At 34.6% G+C, this 13249-nt stretch overlaps 1 protein-coding gene across 1 annotated transcript in view; it reads left to right on the forward strand.

The window, feature by feature from the left end:
* Window positions 1-13249, forward strand: part of LOC149416963 (CLIP domain-containing serine protease HP8-like) — a 37935-nt gene continuing 24686 nt past the window's right edge. Inside the window, exon 1 of the mRNA XM_089641352.1 lies at window positions 1-158. Coding sequence (XP_089497478.1) covers window positions 101-158 — 58 coding nt within the window. The 5' untranslated portion in view covers window positions 1-100. The remainder of the gene's footprint in view (window positions 159-13249) is intronic.

A 13249-nucleotide genomic window follows, 5' to 3' on the forward strand; every position in this document is an offset into this window, starting at 1 on the left:
GTTCGTCTCCGACCGCCCGGGACTTACTTACGCCGAACTGAACAGATAAATACTCGTTACGTCTTGTTATTGTGTTTAAGAATATTGAAATTATTTCTTCATGATGGAGGCTAAACTTGTGTTGGCATTTTTGCTAGTAGTGATTTGTGCTAGTCCAAGTAAGTTTTTTCAGACGTATCGTTACAGTAGTGATTAGTTTTTGGGGTATTATGGACACTGCAATGCTGTCCGAAACTTTGGCTAAAGAACGAGGTAGCGCAACACGGCATAATACCCCAAAACATATCACTATAATAATTTTGGCCGTGAAAATCCTAAATCATACCGTATCGTTACTGAATCGAATCGGCAATAACGCCGGTTTACGTACAATGGTTTTATGTTATGTTATTGCATATTGTATGTAAAATATGTCAAATTCAAAATTTAATTATACTTTTGTTAATCGAACCTCTAAGTAAAGACAGTAAAAGGTTGTTTTTTAGGTTTTGAGAGCGAGATTAGGAAAATTTTCAAATTCAAAATCAAAATCGTAAAACACAGCACTGCAAACCAATTATACGGAGAAAACTTACTTATATAAAATATTGCTAGTTTATTAAGAATCTCTTCAAATTGTTTGAATTGCAATGGCAAAAAAGACAGATTTTCTAAAATAAACTATCAGTAAAACACCAATGTATTATGGCGATGTCTGAATACGGGTTGATAAAAATTCTAATATTTTCCCAATTCGTCATTGTGTACTATCAGGACAAACGTAGGTGAATCAACACGTGTTACGATGTATCATCATTGTACTAAAAGTTTATCATGAAATGACATGCTCTCCCATTTTTAATCAGCAACACTCATTTATTTCCGTGTATTACTAGTAGTTCTATGATAGTTGATCATTCCGATTTGTTAGCTTATAACGCTAATGTGGGATTGCAACAATAACATTTGGCTGTCATCAGTTGTTTTGTTTTGCTCTATCTAAAATTAATTTTTTTCCATTCTATTTTGTTTTCTGGCCAAAAAAAAGTGTAGTGTGTTGTGCCTTGAGGTTTCTTCTCCCTTTTGATCTTCCAGGAGTCACTTTTCGCTGCTGATTTCCAGATATTTATAAAATTTTTTACTTCTGTCATTTTTCATACTATTATTGTAGTTGTTTACTGTTGTGAATAATGGAGGAAGATTTCCCTCCTGGACCCCCTACAAAGCCCCCAGATCCCTCTCCGGACCCCCCAGACGGGGAAAATGTAGAAATTTCTGACAGTGATTCTGTCATTTTGACTTCTACCAAAAAAAGGAAATTTACTCCTTCTTCCCCAATAAAACTTGACTCGCCTTCGACTTCACAGTCCCCACCAGCACTTTCTCAACTTCCTCCAACAAACTTTTATTCTCTTCATTCCCGTGGCCCATTCATAGTATACGCCCAAAAAACTGAGCAAGGAAAAACCATCCACCCTCTTGAATTTGGCAAATTCCTATCAAATAGCAAGAATCTTTCAATCAAGCCTGGAGGTGTAAAAGCCGAGGGTCGCTTCCGAATCTCCGTCGAATTCCTCTCAGGGTCAGCTGCCAACAGTTTCATCAAAAATATCTTCATTTCATCTAATTCAAAGTTTAAGGCATATATCCCTACTTTCAATGTCACTCGCATGGGCCTGGTCAGAGGTATCTCGACCGATCTGTCCATCGAAGAAATTCTGTCTTCACTTTCAACCCCCCAACACATTGGCAATCCCATAAAAGCCAGGAGGCTAAATTACAAGGACTCCTCTGAGGGTATAATTTCCTGGAAGCCCTCCCAATCTGTCGTTATCACCTTTGAAGGTCAATCTCTTCCCTCCCATATATATTTATTCTTCAACTCATTACCAGTTGAAATGTATACTTATCCCACCACTCAGTGTTTCAATTGCTGCCGTTTTGGTCATACCAAAGCTGCATGCAGATCTCAACCCAGATGTTTTAAATGTGGAGAAAACCACGCAGCTGACCAATGTCCTTCATCCTCCTCACCTAAATGTTTTAACTGCTCAGGCTCACATACAGCTATCAACACATCTTGCCCAGAACAATCTCGCCAAAAAAATATTAAAATTTCTATGGCCTCTCAGAACTTGTCTTTTCTGCAGGCTTCTAAACTATTCCCGCCTGTCAAAAAATCATTTGCTGAGGCTTTATCCAGCAACTCCTCATCCAACCCTCTTCCCTCCACTACAACAACTTCTTCTCGTTCAACTAAATTCACATACAAAAACGCTATCTCTAAACCGGCTCCTGGATACGATCAGCAACAACACAACTCACTGCTCTTAAATCCCAATGGTTCACCTCTTTCAAATACCACAAATGGGTGTGCAAATAATTATAATCCGTCCTCAATGAACTCTCTTAAACTTTCTGAAAAACTCTCCCAAGACAATTCTTCATTTATCCAAACTCTTATTATGCTTCTAATTGACCTTATTTCTTCTCAAACTAATCTACCGTCCAACGCTGCTACTATTATTTCCACATTAAAATCATTTATTCAAAATGACTCTTCAGGATGTCAGAATACTTCAGTGGAATAGCCGAAGTGCTATTTCTAACAAATCTGATCTCCTTAACCTATTAAATTCCAACTTTATTTCTTTGGCTGCTATCTCGGAGACTTGGTTTACTCCATCCACCCACTTTAATGTGGGAGGGTATTCCTGTCTCCGCGACGACCGCCCGGAAGGTTCGGGCGGCGGTGCTGCCCTTTTTATTAAAAAATCCATATCATTTTCCCCAATAAATAATATCAAACCCCCCAATGCTGACTTCCAAATGGTTGCAGCTAAAATAAAGGACACATCCTTTATTTCAGTCTATCTTCCCCCAACAGCCCACTTCAATAAACAAACTTGGTTGCAAATTGTAAGTCAACTAAGCCCTCCTTTCTTTATATTAGGCGATTTTAATGCCCATTCCCCCGTCTGGGGTTCTGCTTTCTCCGACCGAGATGGTCGAAGTGTGATGGATTTCCTAGATCAATCCAACCTTTTCCTTTTAAATGACGGATCTCCTACTAGGATCTCACGCCCCAGCACAAACCCCAGTGCAGTGGATCTATCGATATGTTCTACTAGTTTGGCTTCTCTCTCCTCGTGGGTGGTGTCCCCCGACCCTTGCTCCAGTGATCATTTCCCGATCACCATTACTTATCAAACTTCTTTCCAATCAGACAAGTCTCATATTTCGACAAAAATTAAAACGAAACACACCAAATGGGATGAATTTAACTCTCATATGGACAAGTTCCTATTAAATTCACCCGCCACCGATATATTTTCCGTCAAAGATGATTATAATAACTTCAAATCAATGCTCATAACTGCAATAAATGAATCAAATCCTCCCCCTAAAACTAAAACTCTCAAAAAACTCCCTCCAACTCCCTGGTGGGATGAGGAATGTTCCAAAGTAGTAAGAATTCGGAAAGCTAAATTTCTTTCCTATCGTTACAATATGACTATGGAGAACTATCTTATATACAAAAACGCTGAATCCAATGCCAAAAGGGTATTGAGGTCAAAAAAAAGATCCGGGTGGTACAACTTCTGCAGTTCAGTATCTCCGAAAACTCCAATTTCGGAAGTTTGGTCTATGATCCGAAGATTTAGATCTTCCTTCAGTTCACCATCTCCTCGAGCGTCTCATTCTAAATGGATCGATGAATTTTTGGACAAAATTGCCCCCCCTTCTGTACCTAACTTAGATGAAATAACGCCCATCTATAATACTCCTATGTCTAATCATTGGCTAGACTCTCCGTTCACCTTAATTGAGCTAAAAAATTGTTTATCAACAGCCAAGGACTCATCTCCAGGCAGAGATGGTATACCTTACAGCATAATCAAAAATAGTAATGATAATGTTCTAAACCACTTCTTAAGCATCTTAAATAAAATCTTCCAGACTGGTATAATGCCTGATGACTGGAGTTGTCAAATAATCATCCCTATTTTAAAAACAAACAAATCACCAAATTCTGGATCCAACTACAGGCCAATCGCTCTTTCATCCACCCTCAGTAAACTTTATGAAAAATTAATTAAAAACCGATTAGAATTTTTTGTCGAGAGTAAACAGCTTCTCTCTCCATCTCAATTTGGATTTAGGAAAAAAAAATCCACTCAAGATAACCTTGCCATCATCAGTACTGATATTAATTTATCAATTTCTAAACAGGAAGTTTGTCTTGCCGTCTTTATAGATATAGAAGGCGCCTTTGACAATGTTTCCATCCCAATCTTGAAAAAAAAACTTCTAGGCCTTGGCCTCCCCCCCATGTTTGTCCAATCTATTATTAATCTATTTCTAGATAGAAAAATTTTCATTGAACTTCCAGATATTTTTCCTCAAAGTAGGTCTATTTGGAAGGGTTTACCACAAGGCGATGTATTGTCCCCCTTACTGTATAATATATACACATATGATATGCATGTCGCTATTCCCCCACAAGTAAAAGTTATTGAGTTCGCAGATGACATAGCTTTCTTCTTATCATCCAAAATCATCCCTCTCGCCGTCAAATATCTTAACGAAGCCATGAATGCCCTTTGCACATGGCTCACCTTAAATGGTCTTGAACTTTCAATCCAAAAGACTCAGTGTGTCACCTTCTCAAACCGCCATAAAAACCCCCCCGTTCAAATTTTATTTAAAAATTCTCCAATCCCCAACGCTTCTGAAGTAAAATTTTTGGGAGTAACATTTGATAGGAAACTTAAATGGTCTTCCCATATTAATAATTTAGTTACTAAATGCGAAAAAAATTTAAATATCATCAGATCATTATCTGGCGTTTGGTGGGGAGCTCACCCTACTTGCATTAAGTTGCTTTACAACGCACTTATTCGAAGCCATCTTGACTATGCCTGCCCACTTTTTAGTACTGCCTCAAAAAATGTACTTGATAAATTAGACAAAATTCAATCTAAATCTTTGCGAATTATAACTGGAGCGATGCAATCGTCACCCATCAATTCCCTTCAAGTAGAATGTTCTGATCCTCCTCTTTATTTAAGGCGTCAACTATTTGCTGACAAATTTGTTCTTAAATGTTTAAATTCTAAATGTCATCAGGTTATCCCCAGCGTCTCGATGTTCATTGACTCAACCCATTCATCTACAATCAGAGCTTCAACTAAACCTCTTCCTGACATCTGTAAAAATTTTAAGTCTCTCTCAGAGCTTCACATCATCCAAAATGATCTACTTCCCTTATACAAATTAAAATATAGTCACGTCACCCTATCCCCAACAATATTTGAAGGGATCGGAATCCTTAAAAGTCATTCCGATCTCCCGGCCCGAACTGTCAATAATATGTTCAATGACATTATTTCATCTAAATGGCCCAACTTTTCTCTTTTATTTACTGATGGATCCAAATCTCCCGACTCTCCTAACTGTGGTATAGGTATTAACGTTTACCACAATAATTCTAATGACAGAATATTTCATTCAATTTCAAATCAATTTTCAATATTTTCAGCTGAGTGCATTGCTATAATAGAATCTCTCAAATATATAATCAAAAATAATTTTGAACATTCCCTCGTTCTCTCTGACTCTCTCAGTTCCCTCCAAAAACTTAAATCCAGTCCTCTTCTTCATCCTGATGATCACTTTGTATGCCTTATTCGAGAGATGATAGCCTCCATTCAAAGCTATGGTAAAACTGTAACTCTGATTTGGATTCCTGGACATGTTGGTATCATGGGTAATGATATTGCGGATGCCTTGGCAAAACAAGGAGCGTCCAACCCTGTTGTTACCCTCGTAAACCACATTCCCCTATCTGACATTTTTTCCATCATCAAAGATAGATCCCGCAATGTTTGGTCGGAGTATTGGCACATTGCTAGTCAATCCAAGGGAGCCTGCTATGCCTCAATACAAAGAACTATTCCATCAAAACCGTGGTTTCAGCAATTCCCTCATTTTTCCAAAAAAGAAATTTCTTCACTCATTCGAATGAGGATCGGACATTGTTCCGTTCCTTCCCATCTTTTTAAAATTCACGTTGTTGACTCCCCAGATTGTACATTCTGTGGTCTAGAAGTGGGAACTTTAGATCACATATTTTTTGGTTGTCCCTCTCTAAACAAATATCCTCTATTCTATCAAGCCTTATCTAAAATTGCCTCCCCTCCATTCAACATCTCATCTCTTCTAAGTCTGAACTCGACTCCAATTTTCATTATAATTTTGAAATTTGCCTATTTAAATAAAATTAATATTTAAATTCACCTTTCATTTCTCAATAATTTTAAATGATGGCCAAGAACACCCTTGAAGGGTGAAAGCCAGAAATAATGTTAAAAAAAAAAAAAAAAAAAACGCTAATGTGAATTCTGGTGGATTTGACTTGCACTTGACAGGATTAGCCGGACAGGGAACATACAAACATATTTACAGACAGACGGAATTCAAAGCGCTCTCTTTAAAACAAGACTTCTATAAATAAAAACAAAAAGTTTTTATGCACGAACGAACGTATTGTGCGAGTATTTTTGTGATGTTTATCATTTTTACGGTTGGTGGCTAGGTTGACATCGCGTTGACCTACCCAGGCGTAGTGTGTTCAATTCCTCGGTTGGCTTCGTCCATAACAACACAAGCAATATTTTCTGCTTACTATGGTAGTACTAGGAGATTTTCAAATATTTTCAGGTTATTCGTAACCCAGGAATGTTTAACTTTCTTTTTAAAAATAAAAATATATACCTAAATTACAATAAAAAACCGTAAATCGTTTTTAGAAAGATGTTATAATTAATGAGCATCAATACTTGACAAAAAATGCAAGGGTTTAAAAAAAAAATATGCAAGAAATATGCAGAAATTGGAAAAATAATTTATTGTTACGTTATTTCAGTTAGGAATTATTGTGTTATGAAACTCTTAGCTTTAGAGAAAGGGAAAGAAAAAATTCTCTACATTTTTAAAAGTGTTTTATTTTTAAAATATTACAATATAAATAAACTTTTTATTGCTATAGAGTTTAATTTCTAGTTTTGCATTTCAATTTAAAGTTTTCCTTTATATATTCAATAAAATTCAAATTTACATATGAATAGTAATTGTACATAGTTAATACTATTGCATAATCAATATACATAGTTTTATACAAAACTCAACTGTTTCAGCAACTAAAATTTGATTTGTTTAAAACTCTAAAAAACATATAATTTTTTTTAATGATAAAATAAATTGTTGATTGAGGGACTAATACATATTGAATTATTTGGCGGGTTGGAAATAAGCAGACATAGTTCAGTGGTTCAGAGCACCTGACCGGACATCAGAAGGTACGGGTTCAATTCCCGTTGGCGCTATTTATTTTTACTCGGGAAAAATTTTCAATTTGTATTGATATTTCACCCGACTAATTATTGCTTATAATTATTTGTTATCTAAAAAAATATTTAAACCTAAAATTTAAATTATGCCCTAGTTTTTATTATAAAAACAGTTAACTTATGATGCAGTGTACATAGAACAATATCTGTTATATATAGGAAATAATAACAGTATTTATTTATTTATTAATTCGAGACACAAACAGGATATTTATAAAAACATTAATTATGGATTACAAAATAAAAAAAGTACAATTATAAATATCCCTAGACTAATGTGTCTGCAGCAATCACATTTGCACATTCACATAAGCAAACATGTAAAACAATGACAGTATTTATATACAAAACTTAAAACTTAATTACAAAGATTGAAGCACATAATAAGTAGAAAAATTTAAAGAGTATATTTAAAAAAAAATTCTAAACCACTAAACAATTTTTTTATATATTTATTTTTCTTTTTTTTAAGTACAGAAATCGTGGAGATATTTCTTGAAACAAGTTATATTATTTGCAAAAATATCTATGACAGTGTGTGTTTTAGCAAGATCATTGTATGATCGAGACATTCTTGACATAGGATTAAAATATCCAGTGTTATTGGCAAAAATTTCGGTCCAAAATATGTTCATATATGTTGGTATATTTTGGCCTGGCGTAAAAATTGATTTGATTGACTAAGTTACTATTTACACGATTATTCACAATTTTTTAAAGCATTAAGAGGTCATTTATATTTCGTCTTTTAACTAAACTCTCTAGTTTGAAATATCTAAGCCTTTGTTCATACCTATTTAGAAGATGGTAGACACCTGATCGATAAGACAAAATCCGTGTAAATTTTCTTTGGACAGATTCAAGTCTGGATACCTGTGTAATGTAATGTGGATTCCAGACTGTTGACCCGTACTCAAGAACACTACGGATTAACGAATTGAATAGAATTATTAGGCTATTAGAGTTCTTGAACAGTTTAGTTGATCTTACAATAAAACCTAGTATTTTATTTGATTCATTTACAATGTATTCTATGTGTTTCTTCTATTCTATTCTATTCTATTCCTAAATCTTTGATCGATTCAACTGTTTCCAGATTGTGACCACATATGCTATATGAGTATAGAGTTTTGTTGGTGTTCTTGGTGAAATTTATAACTTTGCACTTAGCTATATTCAATTCCATTTCATTGTCAATACTCCAGGCAGATAATGTGTTAAGGTCTTGTTGTAATGCCGGCGCCAGACATGTGTTCAAATAAGTGAACACTTATTTGAAGACTTTGCTCACACATTTGGTCACTTATGTGTGTCTCTGCCAGATATGTGTTCAAAGATTTGATCACTTCTTTGAGCTCACAGTTTTCAAATAGACCTCACATAACATGGACGACGATTTGGTCGACACAGTTTGCTTATATTATTTATGTCCTAGTAATTATATATTACACGTGCAAATAAATAAACAAAAACAGCCAAAACGATTAGCGATTCTCATCACGATTCCGAAATTTCAGCCTGTTCGATTCCATAGAGCCAGAAAAAATGGCTTTTAATGTTCGAAACCAAGTCTGTTAAAGTGCCCATAGTAATGATAAATTTTCCAGAAATGCTACCTTATGCAGATTTTGAGACTGATTTCGATTTGGACAATGATTCTTATAACGATTCCGAATTTTCAGCCTGTTCGGTACCATATAGAGAGAAAAATTGACTTTTAAAGTTCGAACTCAAGTCTGAAATCAGTGGCCATAGAAATGATGAATTTTCCTAAAATGAAACTTTATGCATATTTTGTGACTTTTTAAATTTTAACCATTATTCTCATAACGATTCTAAATTTTCAGCCAGTTTGGTACCATAGAGCCAGATAAATTGAATAATAAATAAATAAGCGCTACTGGGCTTCCCGCAGTATGGCAGGCATGCAAACATTTTGACTTTGATTCCTTTGATGTGCGCCAAAGAAACCGACACGGAACGGCAAAGCGCACTTAAGTGCGCAAATAAGTGAACACAGTATCAAATGCCCGTGCCACACATGTGAACACTTATGTGAACACTTCTTTGAACACATGTCTGGCGCCGGCATTAGAGTTCACAATCTTCCATAGATTTAATTGCTTTATATATCTTGAGGTCGTCAGCGTATAGAGAAAAATTATAGTGGAGTTTATATGTAAGGTCGTTGATGAAGATTAAGAAAAGCAAGGGTCCAAGGTGTGATCCTTGTGGAACGTCCGACGTAACTAATATTGGGGAAGAGTTAAAATCGTTAACAGTAACTAATTGACTTCTATTTGATAAATATGATTCTAACCAACTAAGCAGATTTCCGTGTATGCCGATTTTATCCAGTTTATTCATTAAGACAGGGTGACTTACTTTGTCGAAAGCCTTACTGAAATCGGTGTATACGGCATCTACTTGTGTTTTTTTATTCATTGATTTACACAGAAAGTCCATATACTCCATTAAATTAGTGTTTGTGGATCGTTTAGCAACAAATCCATGTTGGAAAGGGCTAAGTATGTGTGTTACGTGATTAAATATGTCTTTATATACAATGGACTCAAATATTTTGCCAAAACAAGATAAAAGGCTGATAGGACGGTAGTTCTTTACATCGTTTTTACTGCCAGACTTATGGATCGGAATGACGTGGGCAACTTTCCACAGATCTGGAAATACCCCTTCGTTCAGACTTTTGACGAATAGTTTGTGTAAAGGTGCTGCAAGTTGATCTGCACAATTTCGAATGAATAGTGGAGGAATACCATCTGGACCGGAACCCTTATTGATATCGAGAGTGTTCAATTTCACCTTGACCTCGTCTAGGGTTATTTCGATATGAGATAGTGGATAATTATAGAGTGGGAAAGAAAGTTTAGAGTCACTTTTAGAATTAGATGGTGAGCTAAATACAGAAGAGAAGTAAGTAGAAAAGAGTTCGCATGTTTCTTTGCCATTTGTTGCTGATTTGTCGTGGAGATGCATGATTTTTGGGAGAGAATTAGAAACTCTTTTCGATTTAATGAGGGTTGACAGATTTTTTGATACTGTTAGGTAGAGAGTTTTCTATTGAATCTACATAGGTTTAAAGGCAGGTACGTATGGATAATTTTACTCCAGCCCTCAAGATGGAAAAACTGTCATAGTCACATTGATTTTTGTTTTTTTTCCACTTCTTTCTAAACTTTTCTTTTTCTCTGAGTTGGTGGATCAAAGCACTGCTGAACCAAATTGGAAACCTTTTGTTGCTGTTTCTTAAGCGGTGTGTTTTTCAATTGATAGCCATAATAAGTTATAAAAATGTAGTAGGGAGTCATTACAGTTCAGAGTATTAAGATCGTTCCAGTTATTTAGTGATAGCATTTCATTGCATTTAGTGTAGTCCGTTTTTTTAAAGTTATATTTGATGTGATCTGGGTTGGTGGGTAGGGGTCTGTATTTAGACATTAGAAAATCAAATTCAATGGGAGGATGATAGGAGTCAACTTTAGATAGCACGTGTGAAGCAATTTGAATTTCAAGGTGATGGTTGGAAAACACTAAATCTAAAATTCGATCTATATTATTAGAGACGTGATTGAACTGATTAAGTCCAGTCAAATTTTGAAAGTCTAGTAGGGATAATGATTTTTGGCTATTATATATGACTGGTCTGGTGTGAATTTCATTGACATTTAGTAGGCATTGAATGGATGGTACATTAAAATCACCCATTATTATTGTTACATCCTCTGATGATAAATTATTATAAGTTGTTTGACACTTTTCGAAAAAATCTGTGGGATTTTCAATTGGTATATCTGGAGGCAAATACGCCAAACATAAGTTGATGGTTTGCCTAGATGTTTCATGCAATTTAAATTTAATCCATAAATCTTCTGTAAATTTTGAGCTGTGTGTTGGGACTGTGATAGATGTCATTTCTTTCTTTATGGCTATTAGAACTCCACCACCTGATTTTTTAAAAGAACTCGATGTGTCCCTATCTCGTCTGTAAATATTATATCGATCATCTACTATTTCATGGTCATAGATTGAGGAGTCTAACCATGTTTCTGAAAGACAAATTAAATCATAATTGCAACTGAGCACTTCGCAGTGCAAATCATTTAGTTTGCTTTTCAAACCACGAACATTTTGATAGTAAAATGTTATTGCCGTTTTGCTAGAATGCATTTAGAAAGTATTTATAAGCATTATTAAATATGTCTTTTTGTAAAATTGATGTGAAAATAATTTATGTGTTATTAAGTAATTATGCTTTGAAAGGGGGCAATTTTGAACATGAGAATTTTTTGTTTGTTTGTGGAAAATTATTTTGTCTATGGTATCAGATTTTGACAGAACTATGTTAAGAAGTTCATTTATGATTAGATTAATTGATTGTAAACATAACATTTGTGTTGTAATAACACAATTACTTGCAATGGTGTGTAATAGTTTTTTGTACTTAGCAGGTTGTAATAATTCATGAGAGTAGTGACAGATCGTGATATGTAGTATATATCGTGATATACATCGTGATATACAGTATGTAGATATAATCCATTAATATACATTAATATATATATCGTGATATACAGAATGTAGAAGGAGAAAACAAAATTCATCCGCTTCAGTGCAACTCAAGCGGGACAACCGAAAGAAACACAAAACATTATTATACACCACTGCAATAACTTAACTACTTGTAATTGTAACACCCTAGAATGCGTAGATAGTATAAAATATCTAGGAATTATGATAGACAAATTTCTGAGATGGGACCTACATATAGACTCAATTTCCACAAAAGTCAGAAAACTTACTCATCTTTTCCTGGGCATTAGAAATATTCTCTGCATAAAAGATCTTAAATGTTTATATTATGCTCTGCGTAACTCATTACTTGAATATGCATCTTTGGGATGGGGCGGATGTACCAAAACAATACTGGATCCATTAGCAAAAGCACAGAAATCACTACTAAGGGTCATCCTAAAAAAACCATTTAGGTACCCCAGTGATGTATTATTCGAAGAGATACGAGTTCTTAATGTAAGGCAACTATACATAAAAAAAATTATATTACACACTCAAAAACAACGTCACCACTACCCTTCCATTGATCATTATCACGACACTAGACATTCAAGGAGGAATCCAGTTGTTCCACCTACTACTATGACATCCTTTGCCCAAAGACAATTCTATTACCTTGGTCCAAAATTATTCAACCTCTTACCCGATTTATGGAAATCGGAAAGCATAAGCATTCTGCGTAAATTAGTTTATTATTGGCTTCTAGACTTAGGAAGAGTCGAAAGCGAACTTATGATGACCAACAGATAAACAAAAATGTTCTGTACTCACATTTATTCATTGTTATTGGCAGTTAAATAAAAAATTCCTACCATGCATCTGATTTATACAATGCGATTGATAATTTTTGTGATTGATAATGTTTTTACAATATGTTTTCATGTACCTTGTTTATATTTTTCTTGATTATGTATATTATATTATATGTACCTTGATTATGTAAACTAATACACAGCACAGTAACAGCGATCAAATTAAGAAACCCACCTAATATTTTTCTTATATTGTAACTATAAATTGAATTAATCCAATATGTTATCGTGTACCCTGATACAGTGTTCCTTAATTGCATTTTATTACATGTACCTTGATAAAATTTATCAGGTGTTTTCATAAAAAAAAACTAATATTCGGGTGTACAAATATGTCTGAAAAAGTTTTTATTTTGATTACTTTGATAAATATATATGTATATAGACTATATTACTAGCGTAACTATTAATGTAAAGTATGGAAATATAATTCATAACAGCAGCGTGTACAAA

Source organism: Hesperophylax consimilis, chromosome 16 (assembly GCF_061612785.1).
Source record: "Hesperophylax consimilis isolate HC1 chromosome 16, BYU_Hcon_1.0, whole genome shotgun sequence".
NCBI classification, from domain to species: Eukaryota; Metazoa; Arthropoda; class Insecta; order Trichoptera; family Limnephilidae; genus Hesperophylax; species Hesperophylax consimilis.